The sequence below is a fragment of the Esox lucius genome, chromosome 24 (assembly GCF_011004845.1).
Source record: "Esox lucius isolate fEsoLuc1 chromosome 24, fEsoLuc1.pri, whole genome shotgun sequence".
Classification (NCBI taxonomy): Eukaryota; Metazoa; Chordata; class Actinopteri; order Esociformes; family Esocidae; genus Esox; species Esox lucius.
The window spans coordinates 7,286,617-7,302,203 of NC_047592.1; the positions used below are offsets into that span (position 1 = coordinate 7,286,617).

The 15,587-nt window shown below is 40.5% G+C and overlaps 1 protein-coding gene across 1 annotated transcript; it reads left to right on the forward strand.

Moving 5' to 3' along the window:
- The first annotated feature begins 9,537 nt into the window (after window positions 1-9,537).
- Window positions 9,538-14,171, forward strand: LOC105020751. The gene is made up of 6 exons (XM_010887999.5): window positions 9,538-9,572; window positions 10,275-10,398; window positions 10,756-11,103; window positions 13,190-13,297; window positions 13,579-13,712; window positions 13,951-14,171. The coding sequence occupies exons 2-6, from the start codon at window positions 10,341-10,343 to the stop codon at window positions 14,011-14,013; spliced, it is 711 nt and encodes a 236-aa protein (XP_010886301.3). The 5' UTR covers window positions 9,538-9,572; window positions 10,275-10,340; the 3' UTR covers window positions 14,014-14,171.
- Window positions 14,172-15,587: the final 1,416 nt, after the last annotated feature.

A 15,587-nucleotide genomic window follows, 5' to 3' on the forward strand; every position in this document is an offset into this window, starting at 1 on the left:
AGGTTGGAAAGGTATAGTGGTATCTTTTTGTGTTAATACAAAAGCCTGACTCACCATTTTCTTTGACACATATTTTTTTTGTGTCAGATTCTTGGTTGTTGGTAGTTTTTGTCTTTGTTTAAGAGGATAAGAAGTGTAATTTTGGCATAGGAGGGTATTTTAATGTGTTATAACCAACCCGAAGAAATAACAACCTCCATTGTTTGATTTACATAGACACGACCACTTTCACTTCCCCTTCATTCTTCTAAGATATCTTACAACCAAGGCCTTCCAACACGTAAAACACAATGTTTACATTAAGCTTCCCAAAGGAATAAAACATTCTTAAACATATCTTCTCTCGTAAAGCAACTGTGGCTCAACAACGGGATTTGGATTTTCATAAAACACCTGACCACTTGTTCTATGCAGAAATTAGTTCAATTTGAGTACAATCAGAGGTCTACTTTGGGGTTATTTTTATTATTTGCCCAAGCTCAATTTTCAAGCCTCGAAAACACAATATCTGCTGACTTTTTTAGGGCATGGTTTTCACTGTGAGGTTTCAGTAGCAGTGAAATTGTTTACGTAATTGCTGCCAGCAAGAAATGGCCTTCCTGTCTGCAAGTGACTGCAGCGCTGGTAGCCCACCTTAGACCCAACTGCAACTTCCTGTTATTACCTTGACTAAAGAACTGGTCTTGAAATATGAAGAAATCCCAATTTTAGTTTGATAAGGTTTGCACAGTCATTAACAGTGACTCACGGTACTCAACCAAATGTTTTAATGTGTGTGTGTGTACTTGGTCTGGTAGAACAAATAAGGAACCCCAGTCTTCCATAATGTGTATGTATGCTGTGTTTTGTATACTGTGTGCGTGTGTGTGCGTGCATGTGTGTGTGCATGTGTTCTGATACGATGCGTCACTGTGACCTCATAGGACGCAACGCTTCAGTAAGGCTCCAAACAGCAGTGGTTACTAAGGATCAGTTCATCAGTGGAGAACTAACAGCGATGAGCGACTGAGACAAAGTGTGATGTTCTGCAGTGGAGTGGTGTCAAGGCTGAGGTCCATTGTCATCAACAGGAAGTCACCGGTTGGTTTGTGTCTCTTTCCTCTCTGAAGGCCGTGTCCTCTGGTCTCTTAACTACAGCTGAATGAAACCAACACAAAGGAGGGCTTTGTAGTCAACTGTAAAGATGAGTTGAGAGACTGACTGATCTACCTTGCATTCTCAAATAAGAAGCAATGTTATCAGTCAGAATTTCCCTGTGATACTTTAAAGTCTTGATGCTCTCAAACACATCCAGTCTCACAAAACACTAGCCTGTATTTACATTCCTATGGGATCATTCATATTATATTGAGAGATTAATTACAATGAATTTCAGTTAACCTCAAACCTAAAGTTAAGAATTATTTCTTATTTTGGTGGATCTGTACTGACTTACTTTGGCTTTTCTTGCACTTGTAGTAGCAGAATATGGCTACCAGTGTAAGGACTGGGAGATACCTCCAGAAGTAAGGAACTATGACCTCAGAAGATTCATTCACCCCTGTAAACACACATCATATCAAACCACACAAACTGACAGATTACATACAGTCGAAAAACCTGTTTTGTCAATATCAGGTACTGAATGTAGACCGATTAGGAAGAAAAGAAATGTGATCAGTTTTTGAATAAGGCTGCAATGTAAGAACATTTGGAAATGTTGCACTGCATTCTGGTTTTCAGGAGCATTACTGTATCTAATTGTGGGTCTCGTCTTTGGAGTCTAAAATTCTAAACAAAAACACATTTATGAAATATGTTTCTATTGACATTTAACGTTAACCTTTAAATAGTTTCTCATCCAGTATACTGAGTACTTCACATTGACCCACATTTCCTTCGACTGTTGAAAGAGATACAATTGTAAGTCAGAGTTCTTAAGTCGACTTCCATGCTCTCTAGCTTTAACAGTAAAACAGTGTTTTAAATTCATAACATAAATTCATAAAACAGTGTTTTAAATCCTCCTAAAATTGTTAACTGTCTGAAAACATCACTCACCACTGATTCCATCATTTTTTGAAGTTACTGTAAGATGTGTCCCATTCCCCACAGACTGTTGAAGAACTGGTATCTCTGAAGATACTTTACAGGTGTATGTCCCGGAGTCACTTCTATTCAGGTTTGAGATGGTCAGATTTGAACAACAGGATACGTTCTGTTCAGAAGCGCTCTTCTGACACTGACTCTTATTGACAAGCTCATACGTATTTGCTGCATTGTTCTTCCAATTAACTGTGACCCTCGTCAAATTTTTATTCCAGCAGCACTGGATGTGAACAGTTTCCCCCTCAGTTACTGTCACATAATGAGGAGACTGTATCACCACTAACCCTGTGTTTGTTATACCTGTGGAGAGACAGAAAACAACATTAGTTAAATACGAACAAATGGCTAGAGAGAATGGTTAGCATTAGACAATATATATATATACATATTATAATACCACAGTATTTTGCCATATTATAACAACAGGTATAATACCATATTATAATACCAGATATAATAAATTGTTATAATCCCAGGTATAATACCAGGTTTTGTGAATTATACAGGCCTCTACATAAAACATGTATTAACCACAGTGACAAACTATATGTTAACATACAAATAGAACATAAAAGGTTGTTGGATTAATGTCTTTGGCCAATAAGGCAACATAATGTTGGTTATATCTAAGGTGATGATGGTTCTGTAAGTGTATGTTTTCCAACTCACCCCAAGAAGAGATCGACCAGAAAGAGGAGAGAAGACAAACCAGAAGATGCTTCATCTTTCAGGACTGATGTCACTATGAGAGCATTCACTCAGCATTTAACCTACCCCTAATGTCTAACCTTAAATCTGACTTGTAATGCTTAAGCTTAACCTACCCCTCATAAATTACCCTTAACCTCACCTATAATTACCTACATTTAATCTACCCCTTAAACCTAACACTTATCCTAACCTGTCATTCCTAAACAAAACCTATGCCTTATACGTAATTAACCTAACCCGTAATGCCTAAACTTAACCTAGCCCATAAAACCTAAACATAACCTAGCTCTAATGTTTAACCATGACTTTTAGTCCCAGGAAGGTAAGTAAAACATGACCACATAATCACAACTGTCACATGTTCTGTGTGGACTTTCTTTGACGTGAAGTCTTAACCACAGGCTCTTCTGTGTATCTTCAATTTTTTCTCTGTTATGTCCACAATTAATCTCAGAGATTTTTATTCACAGTCGTATACCTTCTTGAACTTCAAATAAATTGACATAAGCAGTTGCATTAACGAATTGAATTGACTAAGGCCTATGAAAAATTCTGTCAAACAATAATTGTGTATGATTTTTTTTTTTTCAGTTCCTGTCTGCAGACGTCATGATCTAGTAGAACAACTAAGGAACCCCAGTCTCCCATCCCTGTAAGAACCCTTCAAATGTCATGATCTGGTGGAACAACTAAGGAACCCCAGTCTCCCATCCCTGTAAGAACCCTTTGGATGTCATGATCTGGTAGAGCAAATAAGGAACCTCAGTCTTCCATCCCTGTAAGGACCCTTCAGATGTCTTGGTCTGGTACAACAAATAAGGAACCCCAGTCTTCCGTCCCTGTCTGAACCCCAGTCTCCCCCATGGTTTCAAGTTCTTCTAAAAATAAGTAAAAAATAAAAGTTGTGAAAATGTGGTTTTAAAAAATGAAGACAATTTTACCATCCCAGTAATACTAATTTGATAGGAGATGGGTTTGGTATGCTTAGTTTACTCACAATAAAAAAAATGTGTGGCCTGCCTCGCTTCTTGACCTTCAGTCACCAACGCTGCTACACGTTTTCTACTTCCTTTACAGTTCCTAGACAACCCCACAAAAGTTCAAATCAGCTTGAGAAATAGTTCTAAAGCTTAATAATTGCTTTAACACACTGCACTGTCAATGTGGGAGTTACAGACTCCCTCAGAGGTCAAACCTTGATCACACCTACACTGTCATTGTGCTTTGGTACATTGGAAGGTAATTCATTTTCAGTGGAACACTGCGCTTGACTTGTATTAAACAGCTGTAGCGCAGAACCCAGCAACTTCCTGTTTTATTCATTCTGTAGAATTAAGTAGGAAGTAAAAACATTAAAACACCCAGATCTCAGTCATTATTCAATCATGTACTAAAACCGTGGACTAAGACATGCACGCTACAAAACATCCCCCGCTAGGTTATTGGGCTCCTTCACAAATTACTCTCTCAGGAAAGTCTGCGTAAGTTTATTTTTTGATGAACAAATTAAGATGTACTCTCCCCTACCATTGGATGGATGAAAACACTGTGGCGAGAGTAGCAGGCAACAAAACAACTGTTTTCTTTTCTCTATGTGCTCTTGATTTTACATACTGATTTCTCTTCATAGAAACGTCTTCTGTAAAGCCGTGACAGGAAGTGGCCGTGTGGCCAGCGCTGCTCTCACTCAATCTGTGTTGGATTGGACCCTTTTGATAAACGACACTATATCATTATTCAAACCATACTGACAGATCTTCATTGGCACTGGACACAAAGTGAGAGACAATTGTAGTTACAGTTTTCCAATTTTTATAAAGGAAATCTAGCCAGGTATGTCTAATAAATCATCTGGCCTTACACTATGTGCTACATTAACTTGTGCTATATTATAATTTACATTAACGAAGAATGGATCTCTATAGGTGATTGATTTCCATGTGTTCTATGTTCTGCATGTCAGAAAGCCCCTCTTTAGGTTAGTTAAATCACAGAACAATCAGGTGGAACTGGAAGCGGTACATTCCACTCAAACTAATTTTGACCTTTGACCCCACCCACCCCCCACTGGCCTCTTTATTCCAGCTGATGCGTGACAGGTGTCTGTGGGACGACCAGGCCTGGAACCCGGGTTGTGATCTCATCACACAATGGATCACTCTGGGCTTCCTGGCTGACACCTTTCCTCTCTACCAGAAGGGGGCGCTAGAGCTGCAGAACAGAACTGGGGTGGTGCCCACTGTGCCCAGGTAGCTTTAATTACATGTCTCTGCCTTGAAAAGAAACAAGCTGATACTAGAATTGCTGTTTTTCCCCAGATGGTGCCACTACATTGACTGAAAGTTCCTATAGAATGGGTTCAGTACGGCCACAGTGGTTGAGGGGGAATAATGTATTTTAGTGGGGCAACAATACTGATTACTCTCCCTCCTGACTTTGACATCTTTGTCTCAGAGAAGGCCTGGAGGAGGAGAGAACATGGGATGGGAGCTCTTCTCCGGCCCGTGGTCCTGCCTGACAACCTCCACCTGCTGTTTTTTTTTATTTTTCTTTGTTTAAGATGACAAGAAGTGTAATTTTGTCATAGGAGGGTATTTTATCGTGTTTTAACCAACCTGAAGAAACAACAACCTCCATTGTTTGATTTATATAGACACGACCACTTTCACTTCCCCTTCATTCTTTCTAAGATATCTTACAACCAAGGTCTTCCGACATGTAAAACCTAATGTTTACATTAAGCTTCCCAAAGGAATGAAACATTCTTAAACATATCTTCTCTTGTAAAGCAAATGAGGCTCAACAACAGGGTATTTTCATGAAGCACCTGACCACTTGATCTATGTAAAAATTAGTTCAATTTGAGTACAATCAGAGGTCTACTTTGGGGTTATTTTCATTATTTGCCTAAGCTCAATTTTCAGGCCTCAGAAAACACAATATCTGCAGATTTTTTTAGGGCATGGTTTTCACTGTGAGGTTTCAGTAGCAGTGAAATAGTTTATGTAATCGCTGTCAGCAAGAAATGGTCTTCCTGTCTGCAAGTGACTGCAGCGCTGGTAGCCCACCTTAGAACCCATTGCCACTTACTGCTATTAGCTTCACTAAAACCCTAACCTGACCTCTTATTCTGACTCTCATAGTAAAACCTAATCCTGAACAGAGCCAGCGGTTGCCTATCAAGAGATACGTGAAGTAGGAACTATCTTTAAAACTTAAGTTAGTGTTTGCAGTGTTTTGATTCATTCTGAAGTATGTCAATGACAAATGGCTATTTCCTGTTCTCAAGCGAGCATAGGGCTGATAGCCCAGTCTAGACCACATGGCCACTTCCCGTCAGGGGCCTAACTCGAGAGTACGCAGAGAAAATGGAGAGAACTCTACCACCAAACGTGAGGTGGTCTTTGTTTTGCTCTGTGCTTCTCTTCTAACCCCTACTTTAATTCACGAAACTTGTTTTTATTTTGTTCATATACACACAGTGCTGTTGGAAAGTATTCCAACCAATTTCTGTACATTTTGTTGTATTATTGCCACCAATCTACCAACAATCCCCATAATTATCAAGCAAATACACCTTTTCTAAATGTGTGGCAAATGTATTTGAAATGACAAACAGAAAAATGTCATGTACAGGACCAGCCAAACATTTGGACATACAAGGCTGACGATACTACTGATACTCTATGTTCAGTATTTACTAAAAGGACAGAGCAAAACGGGGACAAATGCAGATATTTAGGTAAACATTTGATAATCATCTGTTAGTCTTGTTTATTCTTATGGCTTGGGGATAGAAGCTGTACAGTGAGTTGAGGTCATCGTCTGAAGCACCTTCCCTTTGTTTTACTGTTATTTTACCAGGTATGCTAAGAACACATTATCAGTTTCAGCAGGTCTTGCTTAGGGGCATAATTTCCAGGGTCTTCACAGTGTCAGCTCTGGGATTAGATTGGTTTTCCACTTCACTTTGGCAGTAATGTGACTTATGTGACAAGATCTTTAATCAGTAAATGAAGCTTGGTCAGAAGAGCAGACACTTGAATTCTATTCATAACAAAGCCAAGGGCAACAGAAAGTGATGCTTATTGAATCAAAGCTTCAGCCTGAAGAAAGAGCCAATGCACAGGTCCCAAGGGCACAGTGTGTTCCGATTAAAGCTTCAGCCTGAAGAAAGAGCCAATGCACAGGTCCCAAGGGCACAGTGTGTTCCGATTAAAGCTTCAGCCTGAAGAAAGAGGCCAATGCACAAATCTCAAGGGCACAGGAGAACTTTAAACCCTTTTTAATTCCACAGTGTTGTTTTATGCTGCAGGTTTCCAGTGGATTTGTCTAGTTCTAGGCTGTGTGATCGGTGCTGACTTTGTGCATTTTTTCTGTGAGACATTTTTAATTGTGGTCACTTAGCTGACAGTCTTATCTGGAGCAGCTTGGTAGTGTGACGGGGTGTAAATGTCAGCACTGAAACCATTTGATCATTAGACAAAAGTGTAATGATTTCAGCGACCTACACCATGATAACATGACATAACTACTTTTCTATAATCTACTAATTATGACATCTACAGCTAGTTTATCACTTGATTTCCAGGTTTCTATAGGAACACTAGTCAGGTTTTCAATCAGGAATTCTGTGATGCGCTGGTCCAACAAATGTTTACTTTCAAGCTCATTGGCATTGGATTCAGATTTTGTCTTTTATATATATATATATATATATATATATATATATAGAGCCCTGACTTTAGTCATAAATAAAAATGAGTAAGCCTTTTAAACTTTTACCTGTTGCAGGAAATTAATTGGACAATTCAATTGGGGAAAATATTTTGATTTTCAAAATATGCAAGTGGTTGCTCTGAAGTTGTCACAGGACTTGAGGTTGACACAGGATATCAAATGATTTGTTTCATGACATAATATCAGTTTAATTTCTTGTTTTTATGAGCTATGAAGATTGTAAAACAACAGTCAGAGGATAGCAAGTCAGTAACATTCAAAATGAGCTACAATTCCATTCCATATAATTATGGGGACACTCCTTCATCCACTAAATGTATAAACCTTCTGCTAACCAAACTATACCAGGGTTGGTTTTAGTGGTTTGGGGGCACTCCAATCTAAGAAAATTATTTTGTGTGGCTCCTTGGCATCAGAGAGAAAAAGATTGTTAGTTTTACATTTAATTTCCTTCAATTGAAAGCAAGTTTTCAGCTATTCTAGACAGTCTGTGCAGAGATGCACCTTCTGATAAGATGAAAAAAGCACCACAGATGTTGAAAAGCCTGCTTGAAATCATGATATTTTCAGTATCTACTTGGCAAATCTTTAGCTCACAAAAATTGCAATTGGATAAACAGTTCAGAATTAATAGCCACCAGCTGATGAAGATTACATCACGGAACCAAATGAGACCTGTTAAGCCTGTATTTACCACAGACCTTCTTGTTAATGTTAACTAAAAAAAATAAAAAATTCCACAAGTAAACCAGGGTGGGCATAGCCTACATTACAGACACCATTACTCTTATACCTACGCATGAGCAGAGGGGAAAGAGAGACAAGAACACGAGTTGTAGATTGTCATGGACCTCCGCCGTGAACACCACAGCTTGTTGGAGTTACTCATCACTGTTAGCTCAGCACTAACAGGCAGATGATTAATAACTGGAGTTAGAAAAAAAGATTTCCTGAATTAGTTGCCTAATAGTCGCCGTGCTGTAGAGGACTGAATAAAATGTGCGATTTGTTGCTATGTCTTTTACATTTCTAATTACTGTTGTGTATCTTTGTGACAGTTGTTGATGACTTGGAAATACTCCATGAAATTTCAAAGGAATATTTCCTTCACCTTTAAACGGTACATCAAATATCATTGACAGTTGAGTTGAGACTAGCGACTGTGAAACTATTAGAATTCCACAATCTGTATGTTTATTTCTCAACCTTGTACACAGTAAATTGTCAACGTGAAACTTGTGAATACATTTTCAGTCAACAAAATAGATTTTGTTCCAAACTGCAGATGCTTTAGGTCAACCGCCAGAGAACAAAAAGAAAATGTATTCAAAGGTCAACATTTCTGCAGAACAAAGTGAAGCAACTCTGTTAAAACAAAGTGTTGTGTAACACTAAACCAAGTGAGCTGCCACCAAAACCTTTACTGGAGTAAAGACTCTGAACACTATTATGGTTTTAATTTTTGTGTTCTGCCTTTACCATTAATAGTTGGAAATGTGGTAATGGGTGGTTTCATTACTGAAAATACACTAAATACACTAATATCAGCTCTGTGAGGACTCCAGTGGCAACCTGTAAAGCTCTGGTGAACTCCATGCCCAAAAGGCTTAAGACAGTGCTGGAAAATCATGGTGGCCACACGAAATATTGACACTTTGGGCCCAATTTGGACATTTTCACTTTTGTTGCCAGCAGTTTAGACATTAATGGCTATGTGTTGTGTTATTTTGAGGGGACAGCAAATTGACACTGTTATACAAGCTGTACACTCACTACTTTACATTGTAGCAGAGTGTCATTTCTTCAGTGTTGTCACGGTAAGGTGAGCAGCAGCGCCACCGTTCTGTGCACCTTCAGTTCCAATCATCACACGAACGCATCCCAGACTTGTTTTGTGTCACATGTCTGTAATCATCGTTCACACCAGGACCCTGTTTGCTCATTAGTATGTGTTTAAATGTTTCCGCTCTGCTCCCCACATTGTGCGTCATTGTTGCTGTTGTTGGTCCGTGTCTTCTTGTGTACGGCGTGTGGTGAGTGCCGAGTTGCTGCATTGCCAGCCCTTTTGTTAAATTTTCAAGTAATAAGTGCTCGGTGTTACTTTTGTTTAAATTAAAAAGGATGGAACATCGACTGCCATACTGCCTGCGATTGGTTGGTTCCTTCGTCTTCACCACACACACTTGTGACATCACATGGAAAGATATAATCAAATATTTGCAAAAATGTGAGGGGTGTACTCACTCTTACTCGTGTGTGTGTGTGTGTGTATATGTGTGTGTGTGTGTGTGTGTGTGTGTGTGTATATATATATATTCCTAGAAGGCCCTTTGTCAGTCAATATTTTGGATATAAACTATTTGCCCTGAAATCCCTATGTAGTTAATCTCTTCTTGTCCTGAAACCCAGCCTTTAAAACAACAACATTCAGATTAGAGAAGACCCAAAGTTGTTCTTCATTCTGCTTTAAAACACTCCTTGTGTAGCACAACATGTTTTGGTTTACATTCAAATACCCCCCGGACACCAAATCTCAGGTCGTTTCACTGCATTTCATGTATTAATTACACAATCATTACACAATCAGTACTGAAACAAGTCCTATCGTTTCAGTACTCTGTGGTTAACTTCCGTGGGTGTATGATTTGAAAGTAAGTCCAGACTAAGCATATGTCAGTTGTAATTTGTGCTGTGTGTGTGTGTGTGTGTGTGTGTGTGTGTGTGTGTGTGTGGAGGGTTGGGGGAGGTCTTAGCACCAAAACCCAGAGTGAACGCTCTCATAGTGACATCAATCCTGAAAGATGAAGTATCTTCTGGTCTGTCTTCTCCTTTCCTCTCTCTGGTCGATCTCTTCTTGGGGTGAGTCGGAAAACACAGACTTATTGAAACTACCATCATCTTAGATCTAACCAACATCATGTTACCTTATTGAGCAAAGACTTGAATCAAAGAACCTTTTATGTTATTTGTGTGTTAACATGTAGTGTGTCATCGTAGAGATTAAATGGTTTATGTGGAGGCTTGTAGAATTCCTCTACAAGCCTCTGTTATGGTATTATACCTGGTGTTATAATAGGGTATTATACCTGGTGTTATAATAGGGTATTATACCTGGTGTTATAATAGGGTATTATAATATGCGTACATAAATTGTCTAATGCAAACCATAATGTTTGGCCATTTGTTTAACTAGAGCTGTTTTCTGTCTCTCCACAGGTATAACCAACACAGGGTTAGTGGTGATCCAGTCTCCTCATTATGTGACAGTAACTGAGGGGGAAACTGTTCACATCCAGTGCTGCTGGAATAAAAATTTGACGAGGGTCACAGTTAATTGGAAGAGCAATGCAGCAAATACGTCTGAGCTTGTCAATAAGAGTCAGTGTCAGAAGAGCGCTTCTGAACAGAACGTATCCTGTTGTTCAAATCTGACCATCTCAAACCTGAACAGAAATGACTCCGGGACATACACCTGTAAAGTGTCTTCAGAGATACCAGTTCTTCAACAGTCTGTGGGGAACGGGACACATCTTACAGTAACTTCAAAAAATGATGGAATCAGCGGTGAGTGATGTTTTCAGACAGTTAACATCTTTAGGGGGAACGTTATGTACTTAACCCTTAAGTTATGTTAGGGTAAAATTGGCCAGTTTAAAAAAAAAAAAAATCTAAAATACCATTTATGTTATTTTGATCTGCATGAAACTTGATGATATCTTCCTTATTGTGTTTATGAACATATAAAACGAAAGGCAACCAAATTGAACAGTTTCAAGGGCCTCTAAAAGAAAGTTACATTCGAAATGTTACGGTCAAAATGACCCGCTGGTGGAGAAGAGATGGAAATGCTTAGAGTACAGATATAGAGTGGAAACTACACCTGACTACACGTCTCCACAATACACACACACACTATGCCTGCCATGGTCAGTGTTTGTTGCAGTACTTCTACCAGGTCATATGAGGTGAAGAACTGCCACATGTTAGAGATACACCAATCAACCATAACATTATGACCATCTGCCTAATATTGTGTAGGTCCCCCTTTTGGGTCCCCCATCCACATGAATGGCAGAAACCATTGCCCAAAGCATCACACTGCCTCCGCCGGCTTGCCTTCTTCCCATAGTGCATCCTGGTGCCATGGGTTCTCCAGGGAAACGACGCACACACACCCACACACATCCATGTGATGCAAAAGAACACGTGATTCCTCAGTCCAGGCCACCTTCTTCCATTGCTCCGTGGTCCTGACTGGTCTGCGGCTATGCAGCCCCGTACGCAACAAACTGTGATGGACTATGTATTTTGACACCTTTCTATCAGTACCAGCATACATTTTTTCTGAAATTTGAGCTACAGTAGGTCATTTGTTGGATCGGACCACAAGGGCCAGCCTTCGCTCCCCATGTGCATGAATGAGACTTGGTCACCCACGACCCTGTCGCCAGTTCATCCCTTTTCCTTCCTTGGACCACTTTTGACAAGTACTGACCACTGCAGACCAGGAACAACCCACAAGGGCAGCACTTTTGGAGATGCTCTGACCCAGTCGTCTAGCCATTACAATTTGGCCCTTGTCAAAGTCACTCAGATCCTTACACTTGTCCATTTTTCTTGCTTCTAACACATCAATTTTGAGGACAGAATGTTCACATGCTGCCTAATATATCCCACCCACTGACAGGTGCCATGTTAACAAGATTATCAGTGTTATTCACTTCACCTGTCAGTGGTCATAATGTTATGGCTGATTGGTGCATTTCACCCACTGAAACCCTTTGTAATGTCTAACATCACACAAACTAAAAGTTAAATCACCCCTCACCTTTCACAAATACAAGCTATTATTATCTTTGTTATTATCGGAACTGAACTTTTCTCGCAGGAAAGGCTTTGTTGTGCAGTAGGTGGGAGGACCCATATATTTTTATACAGTATATTCTCTAAAGATTTGATAACTGTGAAACAAGACCAGCACATTGTGTGAGAGACAAACAACATATGGTGTGAGAGCCTTCCCAGAAACCTCTCCTCTGTGAACATTGTCATGGCTTATTGTGCAGAGATGACCAGCCCTGCTCCATCTGATTCCCTAACTTTCCATTTGTGTGTAACATGTTTTGACCCAAAAGATTGATGTTGTCACTATGATCATAATATCTAGACATTATTAAGCAGAACATTGTCTAGAAAATTAAAAGGTATTGGGCAATTTTACCCATCATTGCAAATTGAGATACATTTCTGTTTTTGGGATGTGTTCATCATAAGGTAAACGTGGTGTAAATGGAATACATGATAATAAAAAAAAAAAAACAGTAAATATTGTAATTTATAGGAGTAATGAGTTGGTTATGGATGTCAAACACCTTTTAAATATCAATAGTGAGTACTGGGTAGAGATTTAACCCCCCGAGTCAATTTGACCTGCTAACATTAGTGGAACCAAAATGTCAACACAACACAAGGGTTAAAACATTGTTGGGCCAATAACTGATATGTTGTAGGTTTATATCCTAGTCGAAAATCTAAAATGAAATCTGCCCTTGAGCAAGGCATTTAACGCCAATTGCTCTTGTTAGTTCATTTCTGCTAACTGAGGTAACTAACTGAACCGTTTGGTAATTACTCCACTCCTTCTGTACAGGTGACCTACATAACAATCTGCATTGGTCTATCATTGCTCTTCTGGTTCTCCTGCCTCCCCCATTACTCCTGGCCCTCCTCTACTTGTACAGAGTGAAAAGAAAACAAGGTCAAGTAGCCTTCTAACATTTGTTTTGTCTTTATATGTATAGTCAACTTTTGTGCTCTTTAAAGAGTTTGTAGCTCATCAGAGAACCTTTGCAGGAGAACTTCCTTTGGAACATTTGCATTTCCATAGACATTAGTGTCAACAGCTCAATTTCGTGTCCTGGAAGCGGTTTCCGTGCCAACGCGCAACAGTCAACAGTTCTGTTGACTTAGCAGCAGTGTTTCCGTGTAGGGCAGTACGCCGACACACCCTCACGCTCGGCTGTCCTTTCTGGCGTACAGGTGGTGCCTCAGCAAAGATGGTCAGGGTGATCCATCAGACGCCCGACTACGAGGACGACGAGCTGAAGACGGAGGACCTGAGAGAGACCGCCGACCAGACCTCCGACTCCTCCTCCCGGGGATCCACCCAATGGGTGAGTCCTATGCCCAGTGCACGCCACCCACCGCCACGTCACACCCAGGCCTTTAGCACAGGAACACAGTGTCTGGACTGGGTGGATTTAGTATTTTAGACTGTTGGTATGGCGATCTGACATTAGATCAGGACGTTTCTGATGTGTGTGTGATCTGCAGTATTATGTGTACATCGCTGACCTTTGCCCTCTCCCCCCCCCCCCCCACTCCCTCCCTCTCCTCACCCCCGTCTGATAGTGTCAGGTCCAGGTGTACGAATCGCTGGATTACCTGGCTCTTCCCACCAAAGACAACGGCTAAGCACCAGCTCCTGGGCTCAATCAGTCCGTTTTTACTGTTGCATGGTTTTCTATGTATGCTTCTTTCTACTACATCTTCTGTGCCAATGTATTTTCTGTACATAGATTCCTTTGCATTTGTTTACAGTGTACGACTACATAAATCCTTGTGCCACTCGGCCTCTGTGCGGACCTGTGTTTTGTGTTCTCTACTGTGCGGTTGAAATTCAGAAACCACCGTCTAGATGAAGTACGCTGTGCAATCTGATAACAGAGAACCGTTGCTCTTCAGTTTGTATTTCTACACACTTGAGAACAATGTGCATGTGAAGGGCTGCATGTACCCGACATGAGGGAGAACACCGAAACAGAACCAGCACAGAAAGGCATTTCTCCCACACAGAAGACCAATGAGCAGACACAGCGCGAGGAGAAAGAAATCCCCACGTATTAGTAATCATCGGATAAAAATGATACAGTCCAGAGATGTAGGCTTCAGCTGTAAATTAGGGACTCCTTTTATCGCGGCTGGAAGGGATGGTAACTAGGAGATCGGTTGTTGGCTCTCTCGGTTGGTCATCAACAGGACATGAAAAAAGAAACTACTGTGTTGGTGGCACACAATGCTGCTGCCTCGTGTGTTAACCAAATTCCCCTCATCTACTGTACAGGATGTGGCACACAGAACAAGAATCAGTACAGTATTTATGAAGAAACCCACTCTGATTGCCCTCGGAAAAGACATGCGTATTGTGATAAGTTCTTCAGGTACCCACAGATCAGCAGAAGAGACAATCAATTACAATGTCAATTGTCTAAAACATAAATGAGTTATCTGTAGCAGACCGTTCTTGTCAGGTCAGACTCCTGAGAGACACCACCAGCAAAGCATGTCATATCAAAATGGGTAATATTCCACAAATCATAAGGTCAAGCAGCTACGAAGTTAGCAGAGCCACCTACGAACTCATCTCAAGAGAACACTGCGTTGTCTCCATGGGTACAATCTGAGGTGTTAGCCACAATCGAACATTCTCGCTGACGAACGCTGCCTTTCACACCGTCGCTGTCTGTCTTCGTGGCCTGTGTTCTCCTTTACTTGACACCTTTGCTTCAAATCGAGGAAAAAATAAATGTTACATTCCAATTCAATCAAGCCAAATGTGCAATGTGAAATGTTGATGGAATACATTTCAGACTTCGTAAAGCGCAGGGATTTTTGTCTTTTGGAGAGAAACGAATTTCCCGGAAACTGCAGAGAACGTCTGGGAAAGTGACGCCTCCCCTGGTTCCAGATCCGTCGGCTACAACGAAGGGCACCGCTCACGCAGTAACCACTGACTCCCTGTCCTGTGAGGCTAAAACACTCCTGGTTTTCATCATTTAATTCAAGTGACTGACTGATTCAAACCTGGCACACCAGGTGTGTGCGTTTAACTACAAGGCAGAAACAAAAAACAGACCAGGTTTGGCCGCCCAGGACCAAAGTTAAAGAAACCTGCACCAGGGAAACTAGCAAAACTGGAACTCGAAGTCACCTGTAAAAGCTGACAGTCATTGTCTTTTTTTTAATTCATAGAACATTCACATCTGTTC

What these genes read in the sequence shown, in the direction of transcription:
- LOC105020751 (XM_010887999.5), top strand. Translation starts at nt 10,341, where the DNA reads ATGAAGTATCTTCTGGTCTGTCTTCTCCTTTCCTCTCTCTGGTCGATC. An exon ending in AAAAAATGATGGAATCAGCG is followed by an intron (nt 11,104 to 13,189) that starts GTGAGTGATGTT and finishes CCTTCTGTACAG; the next exon opens with GTGACCTACATAACAATCTG. An exon ending in CAGAGTGAAAAGAAAACAAG is followed by an intron (nt 13,298 to 13,578) that starts GTCAAGTAGCCT and finishes TCTGGCGTACAG; the next exon opens with GTGGTGCCTCAGCAAAGATG.